We start from the raw sequence: 17,927 nt of genomic DNA on the forward strand, positions 1-17,927 counted from the left end.
TGAAAAGTGACCTTGTATCCAGGATTATTAGTTTTTTAATAAGACCAGTTAACCAAACCCCAGTTTACTAAACTTCAGTTAATTAAAGTTTGGTAAAATTCAGACCAGTCGTGTCAGAGATACACTACATGACCCGGCACCTGCATATGGAAACTTCACAGTTCAATTCCCTATTCATACATTTTTTCCAATGTTTTAACAAATTTTTGTGCCAAAAAAGCTTTTGACTTTTGCTATGGAGCAAATGTATCTCCTTTGTGTTCTGAATGTGTTTGAGCAGATCAGAGGAACGATTTACATTCTCCCTTTAGATTCCCTGTTCCACTTATTTATGGGTGGCAGCAGTAACACAAAAAAACACCTCAATGCTTCTGCAAAGATAAGGAAGGAGACACCGCAGCAAGCAAATATAGATGGAAATGATGAAAATTAAAGTTTCATGAGAAAGGAAACACACTCAGCAGGTATTGGTTTAAGAAATCTTGAATGGCAAAAAGCAAACTTTGCGTTTAACATGAGAGTGGTATCGATCTTTTCGTCCGACTTGCATTTTCCTAAAGGTCAAACTATTTATTTTAGAAGTCTGCAGTATGGAAAATATATGAGCACTGACATTTGTGCTCTTTTTTACAAATGGTCTAGTTCTGCTTGAATCAATGTCACAAGCCTTCTGGACAGTTCTTGTGAGTTAAAGCCTGAACTTACAAACTATCTCCCAGTGGGGATTTGATTGTCATTATCAGTCTTCTGGGTGTTAAAAAGCTGAGTTAAGACGTATGAGCATGAGTCTTGACTTTAACACAATAATCTTTTGATCTGCTCTAATCCAGATTCAAATCACAACCAGAATTCCACCCACTGATCATTCGCCAAGGATCATTTCACCAGCTTGGAGGTTGGGTTGCAGCTGTTGCTTAATTCTGTTGGGCCGAGACAGGGCCCCTGGATATTAAGTATTAAGACGGACGAAAGCAAGGCTGGAATATATTTTGTGATATATTTCTTTTTCTGCATAAAAAGACACAACCTGTGAATAACATTTTTTATTCTGTTTAAAATAACATGATCAGACCTTAAGATCTTAGAATCCTTGGATTACAACAGCAAGGTCACGGATACAGACAGCAAGTCTGAACAAATAATAAATAAACCAGGGAAAGTGCGGTATTGAGTCCCTGACGTGCTATTGGTTAGTCTGATGATGGATCCTGTTATCTAACTATATTTATCTAATGTAAGCAGAAATATTTGCTTTCTTCCTGTGATTAAAGCCCTGTCTCAAGCAGAGACCGTGGGAGTTTTGCTGTTTACCAGTGTCACAGCAGGATGTAAAATCATCAGGCTGTGCTGCTGAAGCCTAAAGAGCCGTAGTAGAGACTAATGATCACTCCACATCACGATTCTAGTCATGATAACCTATGAACTAATGATTTACACTGCCTCTCCTCCCAGCTAAAGACGCAGCAGATGACTAATAGTGTTTCTGCTTCTCTTTTGTAAGGTGCACACCCCACAGAGAGGCAAATAGGCTTCTCCTGATTGGTCCACTTCCCTTTAAATGCCACTGCACAGAGATATAAGGCTTCTTGATATCGCTGCCCTCCCACTTAACCAGCGCTAACCCTTCAAACACGACTTACTGGTCTTTTAATTACTTTTTTGGGGGAGAGACAGGAAGGAGTATAATGAAAATGTCAAACACATTATTTTCACCGCTGACTTCTCCCAGTCCGACATGATCAATAGTATCATCCGTCTGTATGAAAACGATAACATCACATTATTTTAGTATGATAAAGTGGCAATTTGATGGGTAATTCGTTTTAGCTATTGATTCTGAAGTAATAATGTCATGCTCCCTGCGCTTGTTCTATTTTTAATTTAAACATAACATGTACTAATTTGACAGGTGCTCACAGAAGGAGACCTTGAAGTAAGAACTACGTGTTAGTGTAGGAGAACATTAGGAGAGTTCTCGTTAGGCAGGTCACGGTGTTAGGGGGGGTTTCTTGGAAGAAAATCGGTCTTCCAGAGGTTCTATGAGGCCTTAAGCCAGCAGAAGACTATATAATGACGTTTCGCGGCGTTGGTGCCCAACCAGATGTTGGTCTGTAGACAAGTATAAGTGACTTAAATTGTATTCAGGTGACCCTTTAAGGCTGATCAAAGACTAGACACACTTCTGTATTCTGGACCATCTGTAAGGGTTTGGCCGGCCAGCCAGAGGGACATTGTTCTGGTTGAGCCAAAAGACCCCCAAGTTCCTTCTGAGAGAGACTGAGAGGCAATCAGGATATTAATGTTATGGTTGAATGGAATGACTAAGAATTAATTCTTGGAAAGAAGGCGTTCATGCGTCTATGTGGATATTTCTTAGAAGGAGAAGTCGAGATTTGAGCCAAGACTGTGGGGTCGTCTGGTGAGAAAGGCCGGTGTAGTTATTGTTATTGTCTGTGTAGGAGGGTCATGAGAAGCCTTTCAAGTAACAAGCACATTGTTGTACATCTTGGAATGAGACTTCTAAGAAAAAGTAATTACGGTACAACTGCAGCCTCATAGAAGCTTGTATGTGTTTATAGAATGTGTAGTAATTGTTTTGGGCATTTTCATGATACGCTTCAGGAGTAGCAGTATGAAATATTTGTTTGTTGGGGCATGAGCTTCCCAAAACTTGCAACAATCGGTTGTATAATTATACATGATTAATGTGTTTTCAAGGACACAGTACAAAATAATATCTGTGTATGAAATAATCAAGAAGTGAAAAGGACACACTTTAAATCACACACGTTCATATGCACTTCTCTATCACTCACTCACTCCCTGATGGAACTGACATCAGGGCCCGAGCCCGAGTAACACTTTGTGACTTTGGTTACAGCTGCAGCCTCTACCCACACTTTGGAACTTGTCGTGCCTCTTGTTGAGGTCAAAAATTTATATAACAGGTTTTTAGGCGATACATGCAGGATTTGGTGTCTTATGTAAGTCATGCTTGACAGAAATAAACAAGTGTCTGAGATGTTATTAAAAAGTAATTACTGGCATGAGACGAAGACATGGATTTTATGAATTTATTGAAACATTTTCACAATTTAGAAATACTAATTCAAACCGATGAATAAATCAGAAGTCTTGTCATTCTCTGTCTGGAAAGATTAGCATATGCAAATCAATGATTTGTTTTATGTATAAGTAATTTGTAAACTAAGCACATTGAAATTTTGTTTTGACTTGTTGCACAAACTCTAACAATCACAAACTCTATCTAAAAGAAAGCACTTTTGAGTAGAACTCTCTGTTTGAGCTCAAACCTAAAAACCCATGTCAGGGATTGTACCCTCTGGGGTTTTCAACAAGTATTTATAATCATCTTAGATGATATAAACTTGTTTGTTTGCATGAACCGTATGTGCCCACAGAAGTAGTGACATCTCTGAATTGACATGTGTCCTCTGTGTTGTAACAGATGCTATGTTACTGGTGGCAGACAGACTGGACGGACCCTTCAACATCGAAGGAGCCATTGAGCCAATCGACATCAAGATCTCTGACGCTATCATGAACATGCAAGACAACAGCATGCAGGTGTCCGCCAAGGTACTGTGCCCTCAGTCAGCTTGGTTTGCCATGCTTGAATAAGAATCAATCTTTGTATTGAAAACATTATTGGGTAATTAATTATTGCAGTATTTTTTTCGAGCATTTTTTTGTACGGGTGAAAATACAATCAAACTGTATGTTTAAATGTGAATACAGTTTATGTTCTGAAGCATCAGAAACCTTGTTATACACAGTGATAGGATTCAAAGGACAATGTTCATATGGTACTTCTTTACCTAAGCAAAGATTTTAAAAGAAACTTGATATGACACATTACATTTATCTTTTGCAAGAAATTATCAGTCACAAACTTGTCATACAGAACATATATATGCATGTATATTTCATTTGATTCCCTGCTTTTTCCACTTATTGTGTCATTGTCTTAAAACCTGAAACAAGATGTGTCCACTTTTCATTATTTAACCAATTCAATAATCCGTCTACAACCTCAATCTAAATATTTAGGATCAAACCTGTGGTCAAAGATTAGAACCTGAGATCAAACATTTAATGCGTGTGCTTTTAGAAGATAGTTAACATGCAAGGGAAGTAACTACATTCATTTCCTCTTTAGCATCTTTACAGTTCAAATATCGAATCACTCAGTGGAATAGTTCTAAATATGAAGCAACACCTCAGAATATTATCGTGTACAGAAATTTTTTTTCTTGTCAAAAAGCAGCCTTCTCACTACTACTTTTAATTCTGATGCTTTGATATATTCTTGCCCATCTTCACTCCCGAGTTGCAAAGGTCAGTGGATTAGATGTTGCTTTCTTTTCTATATCTGGGGAGCTGCAATTCACAGCTGGACCCATTGTCTAAGTACCTGACACTTGAAGGTTGCGCTTGCTGAAAGATTGCTCTCAGATTACAATCTTTTCTCCCGCAGTCACATCTCCACCGTACGTGGCCCTTCCTCGGTCACCGCGCTTTGCGGAATGTGTCGGGCCAATCTGCATTGTGCCTTCAAGTCTTTCAGCGTGAGCATGTTGAAAATCGGTTTTCGTGTGAGATGTACAGGATAGTGGAATTGTAATCATGTTGAAGAAGTGATAAATATTAGAGAGAAGACAGCCTCTTGTCATGACGGCCATGTAGCGCATTAGAGTGCTCCATCACATCCTGTGCCAGGGGCCAGCAGACAGGCCAGACAGGAATCCTAATGAGCTAGGCTGTTTGCAGGTCTCTTGTTTGGGCCCTAAGAGCCTATAGAGACGGAGCCATCTGAAAACAATCTATTCTCAGAATGAAGTTCTGTGAACGACACAGGAATTAATGTACGGTTCGAATAATAACAGAACTGCATTTCTTTTTCTTGGCTCATTTTAACCACAAAACAACAAAAGTTTGTTATTTCAAAAGTTAATAACAGTGGGGTTTTTTTTCAAGGATTGTGTTTCCTGATATAACTTGCAATTATTTTCTGATTATTAATAAGTAACCACTAAGCAGTGTATATCTATTTATATTTTTCTTATCCAGACTTGTCACAGTTCAGTTGAAAATGGCATCGGCCCCATGAAAAAATCCCTTTCCTTTATTCCATACGTTAATTAGTTGTATATACATAATCAAAGCTTCATTATATAACATTTTGTAAAGAACTGGTTTATCTTTGGTCCATCGTGCGTCTTTGACCTAGAAACTCTGGCAAAACGCATTTCTTTTTGAAGCTTGATTTTCATTTTCAAGCAAATTCCTTTTTGCCACCAATATGACACTTCCTGTAAAAAGAGACCTGGGCACGGATAGAGTGGTTGGAGGAGGCTGGCTCTATATCATTTTCTATTTCAGATCACCAACCAGAAATGGTGTTGTGAGCAAATTGACAAAGGCTGCTCCAAGGAAGCTTTCAGTGGTGTAGGCAAACTAAAACTTTTACAGGATCAAAAAGATTGGATATTCTACAAAGACGAGTTCCTGCAGCTTTGGGCATTGTTTCATGCTGCAAACAAGTCCTTTTTCTTTTTCACTTTTTGTTGTGTTTTCGCCCCTTTGCTGATTGTATCGTCCTCTGTTCATTTTAGGTTTTTCAAGGGTGTGGCCAACCAAAGCTATCGGGAATGGGCCGGTCTGCACGCGGCATCTCAGATGTGTTCAACGCTCGTTTCAGACCCTACACCCCCGAAGAGAGGCCGACCACAGCAGCTGGAACAAGCCTGGATAGACTGGTACGTACACATGGATGATTGGACAGAAAATAAATCTTGAAATAGTTTGTATAAGGCCACAAGTGGATTCCTAAAATAACTCTCTAATTGTTTGACTTTCAAGCCAATGCATGATAGTTTTGTTAGAGTCTGAATTCTAGCCAGCACACGGTACTGAGCCTTCTTCATTTCTCGGTCCATCTTCCAACAACTCAGCGTGTGCGAATCTGAGCATGTTGAGATTTTTTTTTTATATTACTGGCGGAGGCAGACCTGGTGGCGGCATGCTGAGTTTAAGGTAGACTTACCCGGGCTCAAGTCCAAAGGGCAGAAAAGAATTGGGGACCTCAAAGATTCCAGCTGAAATGTCATCATAAATCCATGCTGAAATGTTCCCCATAGAGCTCAGTTGCTATGTGACATCCTCCACTACAGTACTCAGAGTAAGAAAACAACACTCCAACATTTAATGTTAGAACTTATGGGTTTTACCTCTGAGATACCATACAATACCACACCGTGTTTTCTCCCAAAATGATACTATTCAAAACTAGAGAGAGCACCTACCTCCAGCACAGTCCTCATGTGACACCACATTGAAATAAGTTGTTTGCTTAACCTAAATTACACACACTCATAAATATTAGTCCCATAAATAAGCCTATTTTTTAATCAACATTATTGAATTTTTCTCAAAACACCCCCCTGATCTAAATCAACAAACTTGAAGACGTTGAAACTAATTCAGGATTAGCCCATAAAACTTCTGGATGTTCAAAAGTCATCAGACATTAATGGTAACTTTAAAATGAGTGATTCCACTGGACCATACCACTGAAACACACTGTGTAAGAGTCTTTATATGTCGAGCTCCAGTAACCAGCAACCTGATATTATTATTATTATCACTGAAAGACATTTGAGACAGTATATGTATGTCAGGACATTTCTCTTAATGTCGTCAATTTATTGTCCGGCCAATGCATTTAACAAATGCTCCTTCGTGTAATCCTTCCACATTTGGCAAATCCATTTAATAAATAAAATCTGGTCCTTTTAAATAAAAGGTACAGTGGATAATCCTCTGCTGTATAAATTGTGTGACAGGATTAAAATGGAAAGTGTGCGGCAGCAGAGAAGTAGATTAAATGCTGTATACTGTGTTCTGTCTTTACAAGAAGTGGGCACTTCCAAAAGCTGCAATTGTTAGAAATAGACACATTAAGTGTAATACAAAAGCCAGACCCTGTGAAATGCTATTCTTGAATTCTGGATATCTTCAAATACCCGCCTTATTAGAAAAATGGAACCCAACCTTCCTCTTTGCTTCGTAACACTTACACTAAAGGGGCAGGGCAAAAGGAAAAAATAAACTACTGAAAGGCAAAAGCACATTTTTAGGAACTCAACAGGTTTCCGAATCTTTAATAATTCATGTTTACATGCTCTCGGGCCAACTTCTAGGAAAAGATGAGAAAAAAGTGCTCGGGGTAGGACTTACTTGCTTGATCGCATCTCACTCGTGTTTCTCCATATCTCAGTTCCTTGTGTACATTTATGAAGGAGGTGATGTCCATTCTGAAATATATCTGCGCCAGACAGGATAAAGCGATCATGTATTTTCCGCTGAGCAGTGTTGAGTGCACTAAATAAAACACCACTTCAGACTAATTCTCCCCATCGTGCTGCTGTTTGCATTGATAACATGTGAGAGGTTTTATACTGATTTCATGTTTTTCATAGGGAGTTATTGGCATGAGGTTTTAAAGCTCATTGTGAAATGAAGCCGGTGGATGGGAAATTATTTATCATTTAAACTTCTTCCCTCACTAACGACTAACGACATTCTTTTTGCTCCTATTCTGTCTCTCTCTCTCTCTCAGTCGCTCTATTTGTCCGATGTCCAATTAAATCTCTGTCTTCTTCATTTCCCTGCTGCTCCCAGAGGGTTGTCTGGAAGAGAATGCAACACAATGTAAGCCTTCAACTCCTCCTCTTACTTTCACCAAGTCATCTGTCTTGTGGCGTTTTAATCATCCTGCCCAAAGTGCTCCACTTCTTTACATTATTCAAAGTTGATATTGATTGCTTGTTGTGACACCGGCTCTTTATTTGCGTTGGGTGAATTATTGGGGTTTCTCTCTCTTGCGTGCGACTCGACGTTAAGCTGCTGAGGCCGATATCGATATTTTTCTTTTTTTCTGAAATAACAAACATTGGTTCCCATGGTTTTTCCACGATTAGGTTGTGGGTTTTAATCCCTGTTATTTTTTCCCTGTGTTTGAGTTTTTGCATATTCTCTCTTTCCTTCAGTTGTTTCCATCATTCAAAGAGCTCTGGTTGATTGAAGACTTTTAACATTGTTCCCATAGTCACGACTGTAAAATGTTTGCAGGTGATGACCTAAGTATCCAAGTTGTTTCCTTACCTTCTTTCAAATGCCTGCTCAAATAATCCTGTTAACCTGCAGTTGCCAAATTAATATCCTGGATTTGCATGAATGTTTTGGATTCCACACATGGTTGTTGATTCTCTCATCTTAACAGCTATTTATCATTAGAAGGAGCAGATAGAGGATTTTATTTCTGTCAAAAGGAATCATATCTTTTGAATGTTTTAATGACATCTTAAATGTGTCTGGAGATGCATTTTGAGGGCCTTGTGCAGTACTTAGTTTATTTTTTCCACTTTTTTGCATATGTGCAACATAAAATGTATGCATGCATAATAACACAACATGCTGAACACTGTTTATCAGGGTAAGTAAAAGTGTTGCTTGTCACTGCCGAGGTCAACGTTGTATTTATTACATGGATCCACAATTACACACGTGTTGTGAAAGGCTTGGTACACCACAAGGTCCGCTAGTGCAGATAGCAGTTACATTTATACACCTCCTCAAGCCTTGACCTCAGAAGGTCAGATGTATGTATAAAAAAACAGAGGCCACAACTTGTCTCTTTACACTCATGTGAACAATCTGATTCACCAGGGCAGCAGCAGCTAATCGGGTAATCAGTCACTGGGACCAACATCCACACACATTCAGCGAGAGAAGAAAAGGTCAGAGGAAGTAGTAGATGCATTTTTCTGAGATAAGCTACTTTGATTAAAAAAAACATTGAATTGCTTCAGGGCAAAAAAACAAGGAGCAAGGTTTGGTAAATATATGAGTTTGATCGCTATTGAATACTGAGGCTTATGAATGACTGTGAAGCTCCCAGTCATCATTACTCACATCATCCAGGGTTTAGGAGGATTTCTGTGGATGTTTTCAAACAACTCATCTCAGATCAGACCTGATCATTTAAAGAATTAAAATCTGAGAGAGGTCCGTGTCAGAGGGTTTATTACCACAAGTTTTTGTCAAAGCTTCCTTTGATTCATTAGAACAAAGAATTTCTGTAAATACAAAAAGGATGAATTAAGACACATTTGTGGGCTTGAAAAACCGCTTCGTGTGGACGGAAATCTTCACATGTGGCACAAACACTCACATGGTTTCATGGATGTACTGATTCGATTTTTGCTGTCCAAGGTCACTGTGGCATCACGTCTGTCCCATTCCTGTGAACACCTTATGCCTGAAAAACGTTTGGCAGAGGCAAACAGCCATGAGGCGATGATTCAAATGACTTGTGCTTTGATTTATGATTGTCTTGGAGTATTTTTCTTTTTATTTCTTTACTTTTCTTTTCTTTTAATTGAGACTACTGGACTGTTCACTAAAACAACTGGATCAATGATTGATGGCATATAATGTATATTAAGTGTAAGGCCCTAAAGTGTTTCAATGGAATCTCCCTTTCTCTGGTGGTAAAATAAGAATGATGGCATTTTCAATGTCACCTATAAACCCACTGCTAAACTTGAAAATGTTAAATTACTTTGTAAGGAACTGGTTACAAACTTAGCTTTGAAAGTGGCATAGCTCTATGAATAACATTGTTGGTTGTTTGATCCATTTCAAAAACTTTCCGATGATTGCTCAATAAAATGAAGGTGGTGGTGGGATGAACTTAGCACCGTCATTCCGTTTTGTGTTTAGTGCCAGTTGACAAATGTTGACACAATTCAAAATAAGTTGAGAAACATTCAACTGTTAAAACATCCTTGCATTTTACCATCGTGAGAAGGCAGGCCGAGTTTGACAGCTCACAGCAGCAGGCGGACCTCAGCTCAACACAAGCCCTGCTCTGTTAGTATTGTGTTGTCCTGTGTGTCTCCACACCACTGACTGCCTAGCTCCAAAAGTTTAATCATAGAAATACCTTCACAAATAAGAATCCCACCAAGTTTGGTAAAAATATGTCTGTGTGTTTTTAGTTGATTTGCACACACACACGGGAGAGGAAAAACAGAAAACAATACCCTGCCCTTGGCAAAACAGGGTAATAAAACAACAAATGATGAGTGAATTCCATGTAGCTGCCTCAGTTTCAGGGTCTTGGTATTTGCATGCTGGTCACACCATCAGGCTTTCTGAGCTGAACACAGTTATTAATGTTATAAGTAATACTGGTGCTGCTGTGCTACTGTAACTTTTTAATTCTGTCGGGAAAAGGGTCTTAAGGTTGTTTGTCCCTATCCCGTTATGCAACCCCTCAGGGCTGTCTCTTGAAAAAGTGCCACACAGTAAAAAAGTAAATGAATCCCTAGAAGCTGGATTAACAGCAGTACTGTGCGGGGCCTTTGTTGTCATGGTTACAATGAGGATTTGTGGTCAATATTGAATGACAGTTTGAAACTAGAAACAAACAGTAAAATATCTCCACTTTGTTTCATATTCACATTTATATTCGGAGAGAGTTGAGAAGTCCATAACTTGGTTTTATAACAACATTTATATTCTTCACTTGTTTCCCCATTGATGAGCAGATGTCCGATGGCACAATTCTGACAGAAATGACTTTGTTCTCTGTCAGCTTGAACTAACAATGCTGACAGAATGTTACTGTCAATTTCTCCATTACACAAATGCTCGCCGGAAAGATGTGATGGATGTCCACAGAGGATCCCATCATCGACTCATCTGACCAATTTCTAAATATTTTGAGCCTCGTTAATGGGCTGTTTGTTGTTGAGCACTGTTGAAATGAGCATGCAGCTGGAAGCAGAGTACATCCGTCATTAGCAGTGGCCGGGCCTTTCTCCATGCTCCATTTCACGTTGTTTTACGCGGTGCCTGCACGAGGAAACGATCTGGCAACAGACATTTTTCTAAGGAAGGAAAAGTGAAGAGTAAAGGATCAGTGTTGTGTTCCTACAATCAATCACAGTAAACCAATGGTTATAAGCAACAAGTACACTTGAGTGTGCGTTTGTTATGGTAAACACACTTTACTGAAAGGACTGAAAGATTATCTGGAGATTTAAAGAAACACTGAGTTTGAATGCTTGACAAGAAAACCCCTGAACATCTTTTTGTTTCAGAGTGGGGGCAGATATTAGCAGAAACTCTTCCCTTATGAAACTGTCGTCTCTGCCAGAGTCATTAAGAATTCACTCCACCCATTGCACTTGGAGACATCACTGCCAATTATGAAAAATAGTAACATAGCCTAAATGGTTAAATCCATGAGTGACGCCACAAGATAGATCCAGTTACAGCTTTAATGAAATTCTGGCATGCACTGCAAATCTACTCTCTACAGTTTTTGTCTTTAATAGCCACAATTTCTGCAGGCGAAAAGAACAAATGTTAAGACCAGTTAATCGCACTGGCATGCTAATGAAGCAGCAGTAACAAGCCCAGTGTGTGAGCGCTGGTTGGATGTCTAAACTCTATGTTACATTGTGCTGACTAAGATCTGGGGGAAAAAATAAATGCCATTACGGCTTAGCAAACAAAGCAATCCAGATCATGTAATCGCCATCATCATTATGGGCGAATGGTCTTTTTTCATCAGGATCAGGGCATTATTCACTGGGAAATCTGTGGAAATGTAAAATAAAACGTCCGTTTTCACAATTTTAAAGAAGGGATCAACTCTGCCCCTTTGTCCAGATTAATTCTTCTTTCTTGGCCCATGTCCCATCCAAGTTTCATCGAAATCCATTCAGTAGTTTTTGTACAATTCTGCTGACCAACAAACAACCAACAGAAGGCCCAACAATCTCCTTAAATCCAATCAAGCTGCACCAAAATTGCCCACACTCATAGATACCAGGCCCCTGATTATGCCATATTCAGGGGCCACATATGTTTTTTCTCTATCAATGCGTTATTTCCTGTGTAAATCTGTGTAAATGTCAAAAAGGATATATTTTCGAAAGGTGACAAAATGTATCGGCTTCTTTCTTGGGCCATGTCCCAGCTTTGGTGAAAATCTTTTAAGTTGTTTTTTATGTTATCCTGCTGACAAACAAACAAATGTGCAGGGGTGAAAACATAACCTCCTTGGTTGAGGCGATGAAATGACCTTAGCCGGTGGACAGTGGAAGAGAACAAGCTCTACCACCTGCCAACAATTCATACTTACACCACCTGTTATGAAGAGAGATTATGTTTGCAATGCAGTACTGTCTATATCAATCAGTTCCAACTTCATGAATCCTCTTTTTTCTGCTCTCTATGCCACTTGTGTCTGCACAGTGACTGCTGTGGGCGTACTTATTATAGACCCAGCTGCTTCAGGTAGAGGTGTGAAGTTTCAGGCTTTGGACTGAGAGAAGTGACAACTCGAGATTGATGTTGTGACCCAATTCAGCTCCATTGCAACAGCATTGTGTGGATGACATGAGCAACCACACAACCGCACTGTCACAAATTGAGCAGATATGTTCTGTCAGTGAGTTGTTCTGCGACGGAGGAAGCCTGTTCTCATGGCTCTGTTCAGTCAATGTTTAAAGTGTAGTTTCAATTAAAAGTCAATCGTAGGAACCTGTGATCTTTCCAACATTTTACTGGTCCACTTTAAATATTAATGTGATACCTGCATTATTGATGAATTTAAAATAATGTGATGGTGTTAACTGTTTTTTCTCAATTTTCACCTCTGTGACTTAATAGAGGGCGATGAGTCTGTCTGCCCTGAGGTTATTCTGTCTATCAGAAGAGATGGAAATCTGACAGAGACTGATGCCTAATCAGCCTTGCTCACTCAACAGAGACTTGTCTCTGGAAATGAATGAGGATTAATGTACGTGGATGGACACAACGGCTCAATGTGGGCACCTTGCAGCTCCTCAACTTCACCTAAAATTTTGACATTGTTCATTAAAATGTCTGAAAACCACATCTATGTCCCGACAATATCCAAAATGGTTCCAATAATGTTAACATCCAGAGAAATCCTCAATTTTATTCATGGCAATGGGACGTTTCATTTTGGTCGCCTTTGAAATGCCTCATTTCCGCTTTACCCATGGCTTTGTCCGTCTCGGCTATATCTGGCGGTATTCATTGGTGTTTATGCCATAACGTGAATAAAATGTTTATTTTCACAGTGGTGAAGACAACAACTCCCATGATCCCACGCTGCTTCACGATGTCATCCAACTAGGTCTTTGGTTATTGTTCTGATTGAGAAACCTGATGGGGCTGATGTTGCATATAATTTATCTCATTGTCACATTCATGCCTTCACCCAATTGCTTTACTTCCTCCCAGCTAATATGATTTAGTCTGCTCTTTTACATCTTTTGAAGCTCGACTTTTATGTGGTGCCTCTTTAGCTTCACAGTCTATTCTTTCTTCTCTGCCTAATCTACATGATTGCCTAAAGATGTCTGTTCTCTTTGCTTTCTCCAGTTATTTCCTCCAATATTTTCATTCCTTGTGAAATTAGCAGCACACACACACTGTTGCAACATTGAAAAAGTATTAGGCAAGAAAATATTCTTCGTGGATGTGGTTGTTGGGGATTTTCATTTTCTAGTTTCTCAGAAAAACATGTTATTGAACCAAAACTGGTCTGTGTCAGTGTCCCTGTTTTGGCAGGAAAGGCAAAAGGTCTGTTGTTGTTACACAGCTATTGTGATGCACAGCTGCCAGGAATTATAAACACAATATGGATCATAAAGTAGGGAAATATTCCTGTTAATTATAAAAACGTGGTGATGTTGTGTTGTTTGGTAGTTTCACGTTTCTCTCTGGGGTTTCTTTGCTAGGTCCTCTGGCTTTTGCTGCATATTCCATTGTGATAAAATCACAATAGGAAAGTGCAGCAAGACTTTACACGGACTAAATCGACAGCGTTTGAAAACTCCTGACTGAGATGGCACAGACACTGCCTGTCAGATTTCCAATTTCACTCGCTGAAGAGTAATGAGAGTCAGTGACAGCCTTTCACACCTAAACATCTCAAACATTAGGACTTTGGATCAGATCTAAAAAAAATACGACAGAGACTGAAGTCGTGAAGATTGCATCTCCCTGTGCCACATCGTTTATTATTACAATCTTACATAAAAGCGATACAACAATAGATGCCGTTTCATTTGTTGGTTGTTAGCAGGTTCTTTGTGCCTGGCATGAATAGTAGAGGACAGCTCTGATTTTGTGTGACCACGTAAATTTTAACGATGAACAATAACACTGCCAAACATGCCATTAAGGAGTTTGTTTTGGGGCTGGTACAGTTTTGCGAACATCAATAAATTCCATCCCACATCTTGTCCCTGCGTCTAAAATAATTGTATAGCCCATGCAGGTTGCATTGTGCTTCATGGAAATAGAAGCCGTGTGGGCAGTGTGCATTGTGATGCTGTTCACACTGAGCTACTCTGTGGTGTTTTCTGTCAGGTGACCCAGTGGCAGTCTGATTAATTATCCAATCACTAGAATACCAACAGACAGAATATAATCACCTCTGTTGCCATTATTCATAGTCAATGACCTCAAGGAAAAGTGTGAGACCTATCCTAGACGTGGTGACTCTCACCGTTCGTTACCAGTATCTTTAGTTTTTAGGAATTTGTCCTTTCCCATTTAAAGCCCAAACTGGTCGAACAAACCTCCCTTCACCCTCCGAGCAGATTTTTTAGTATTTTCTGCATGAAAGCCACAACATGTAGTGGAATCAGCCTCCCTGCTCATCACCAGGCTGCTGAGGCCGCTACTGTTTCCCATGACACAGTGTGGTTAGCGCATCTGCCTAAAGGTAGAATCTGTTTACCCTGCTTTAACACAGCACAGCCTCCATGTGGGTTGGCTGGCAAGCTGAAATAAACCACAGTATGTCCATGGAAATCCTATTCAGTGCATTATTCAAAGCCCCGAATCACTAAAAGCTGGACCATTGTGTCTGAGGTAAACTAACCCAGTTGCTTTGAGCATAACAAGGAACCGGCCATTTAGTGCTGCTTCCCTTTGGAGGGTTTTCTTGCTTTTTTTTTTCACTATGTCCTCATCGCAGTTAATTTAAATCCCAAAATGCAAAGAGGTAGAGTGTTTCAATCCACGATATCATGAAGTTCCTGTTGGTATCCATATGACCTAGAAAATGGAGGAGTTTCAGCGATCCAGCACTCTAGGCTTAAAAATGTATCAAGGTTAAATAAATATGTATAAAAATATTTGGTTACACACAATAAGTCTGTGCAGTCTTTCTCCCCAGCACTGCCAATCTGCTCCATTTATCTTATATTTCTGCATCTGTTTGGACCAAGACAACTGATGCTACCTTGTGCCAACTGTGCCTCAATACTGACGTTAGAATACAGTCATTGGTATTGTATTGCATTGGTCTATTCCAGCCCATTGGTGTGCATTTGGATGATGGTGATCAAGAATGGCAGAAGATACAGAGGATTTGTAGCATCACACTGTAATGATCGGGGTGGATACTAGATGAAAGAAGAAGTCTAGAATAACAAATTCCTCTCAGTTCTGCTGCTTTGATGCAGATTTTGAGGTCAATCAATACTAAAACCATCCTCACGATAACAGATTCATAAAATTTAATTCCATACCCATGTCCTGATACAGGATTAGAGTTTGTTCTTCTATACTACGGACATTTCACCTTTCGTTTTATGGCCTATCATGCAGATATAAAAAATATTGATATTTGCTGACTCAAAGTATCAATGAGATCAAGGGAAAAGCAACAAAAAAAGACTGGAGGAAATCCGCACGTGGTCGAGGCTGAAATCCAAATCTAGGAGTCAATCAATTTGCTTCAACGAAACTCATTTATTCCATGAATAATAGATGTGTAGATCATGTAAAACTTAATGATTCAATATTTGTGTGTAACTTTTGGCTAGATTCCAATGTTTTTACAATTTTTCCCTCATGAGTCCAGATTTATAAAGTTGCCATAGTAACTTTACCTTGCAGAGAAGCATCTGCTTACAGAGGCTTTTGTCCCCAAATGGTGTGTTTACCCTTGGGATGGGATACAAAACCAGCTGTGTATGAAACTTCCATCTGTGCTTACATTAGTCAAGTCACGGTTTGTTAAATATGGCTGCGCTTTATTAGAACTGCTCGCCATCCCTATCATTTAAGGTCCAATTTGAATTGCTTTGTAGAAACATAAATTCAATTCTGTCCAACATGAAAAGGGGGGATATTCAAGGATAGAGCGGTATTTGGTTTAGCTGGCATCTTTTATGGAGGATTTAGGGTTTATGTGTTGTGGTAAGATTTGCAGTTGCCTCCCAGGATGTACAGTACCTCACTTGGATTCAGTCTGAGACAGTTGCAGTTCAGCCATACATACACCCAAGCAGTATTTTCTCAAGGTTTGGCTTCTCAAGCTCAGTTTTCTCGCTGTGATATTTATACGTTGTTGCTCTGTGTGTAAATTATAGCTGTTGTTGTCAATTGGAACAGAGAAAATATACCTGAAATGTCCTCCAAGCCCAGTTTTACAGTCTGTGGAGCGACCTCATAAAACTGTTATAGATATTGACTGTAGGGTCACTTTCTTTGAGTGTGGGTGTGTGTGTGTGTGTGTAATTCATCAAAACATGAGGGTTTGTAATGAACTGCCAGAAATGAGGCTGTGTATTTTGTTTGTGTGTCGTTCATCACCTAATCAAGTCGTTATCACTGCGCTGACCCTTCTGTTATCTGTCTTTGATTTTATCAACCTGAATAATAACTCATGTACAGATTATGACTCCCTCATAGCAGCTCCTTCCTTGCAGTCTGTGTAGAAACTTCTAAGAGAATGCGTGCTTCAAGGTGCATGTGCTTTTCTTGGGAAAACAAAAAAAATTGAATTGACAATTCACAAATAATGTATTCAACAATTTCAATTGTTTGAAGTATAGGGAAATATAAAGTCACCCTTTGAGGAGATTTTTAGAATCTTCGTCTTTTTGTTGTGATGTGTTGCGTTGGGTTTGTGTGGTGTTGTGTTGTGTGAGTGGTCTTTCACAGTTAATTTGCATAAAAACTCACCCAGACACATAAAACTGCACTGGAATCCGAGACAATATATTCTCTTAGCCGGATACTTTATTTTTATTATTTTTACTTTATGTAAAGGTTATGACTGTGTCACCTTTGAGACTTTTATCTTTCATATTTAATTGGTTTTATATTTAGTTCTTTACTTCACTGAAAAAGTTACATGTTCTCCGCCTACAGTTTGACGACAGTTGTATTATATTTGATGTCTCACTGCTTTGTTTTTTAATTTATTGTTTTATTTTATTCATGCGATTGGAAAAAGAGAAGAACCATTTCAAATATCAGTAGCTTATAGGTGCTGTGTTTGTTCATGGATATTGGTGAGGAGCAGGTTATCTGCTGCTGCTGCTAATATTTGGTTTGAAAGTCTCTATTGACTGATGGGCTTTTTTCCCTTCAAGTGGTCTGACAGGCAGGTGCTCAGGCTCTTATAAGTGAGTTCTTTTCTTTATGCTCTCTTCTTCTTTCCTTCAGCTCACATGTTAGTTAATGTATCTAATCTATTCATGACCTGTGAAATCCTGGATCAGACACAGGCCTATCACTGGTTTGGAATAAACTAGATCCTGTCCTAGGTTTGGGAAATAGTCTAAATTGTCACTTGTAAGTTAATACAATTGCATACATTTGAGAACAGTAAAGTAAGCATTGTAGGTGTTGTTTTTTGTTAGTTTTAAAATGATTGTGATGATTAGATTTCCTTTGTCTTTGTGTGTTCAATACCTAGCACATATTTCTATACCAACCTGACCTGAGTGGCCAAATCTAACGTGGGCAAAATGTGATGTGGTGAAATAATG

The 17,927-nt window shown here is 39.2% G+C and overlaps 1 protein-coding gene across 1 annotated transcript in view; it reads left to right on the plus strand.

The window, feature by feature from the left end:
• Positions 1–17,927, plus strand: part of LOC132998924 (glypican-6-like) — a 119,221-nt gene that overhangs the window by 89,861 nt on the left and 11,433 nt on the right. Inside the window, exons 5-7 of the mRNA XM_061068671.1 lie at positions 3,470–3,600; positions 5,637–5,780; positions 7,705–7,734. Of these exons, the coding sequence (XP_060924654.1) occupies positions 3,470–3,600; positions 5,637–5,780; positions 7,705–7,734 (305 nt within the window). The remainder of the gene's footprint in view (positions 1–3,469; positions 3,601–5,636; positions 5,781–7,704; positions 7,735–17,927) is intronic.

This window comes from Limanda limanda, chromosome 3, assembly GCF_963576545.1.
Source record: "Limanda limanda chromosome 3, fLimLim1.1, whole genome shotgun sequence".
NCBI lineage: Eukaryota > Metazoa > Chordata > Actinopteri > Pleuronectiformes > Pleuronectidae > Limanda > Limanda limanda.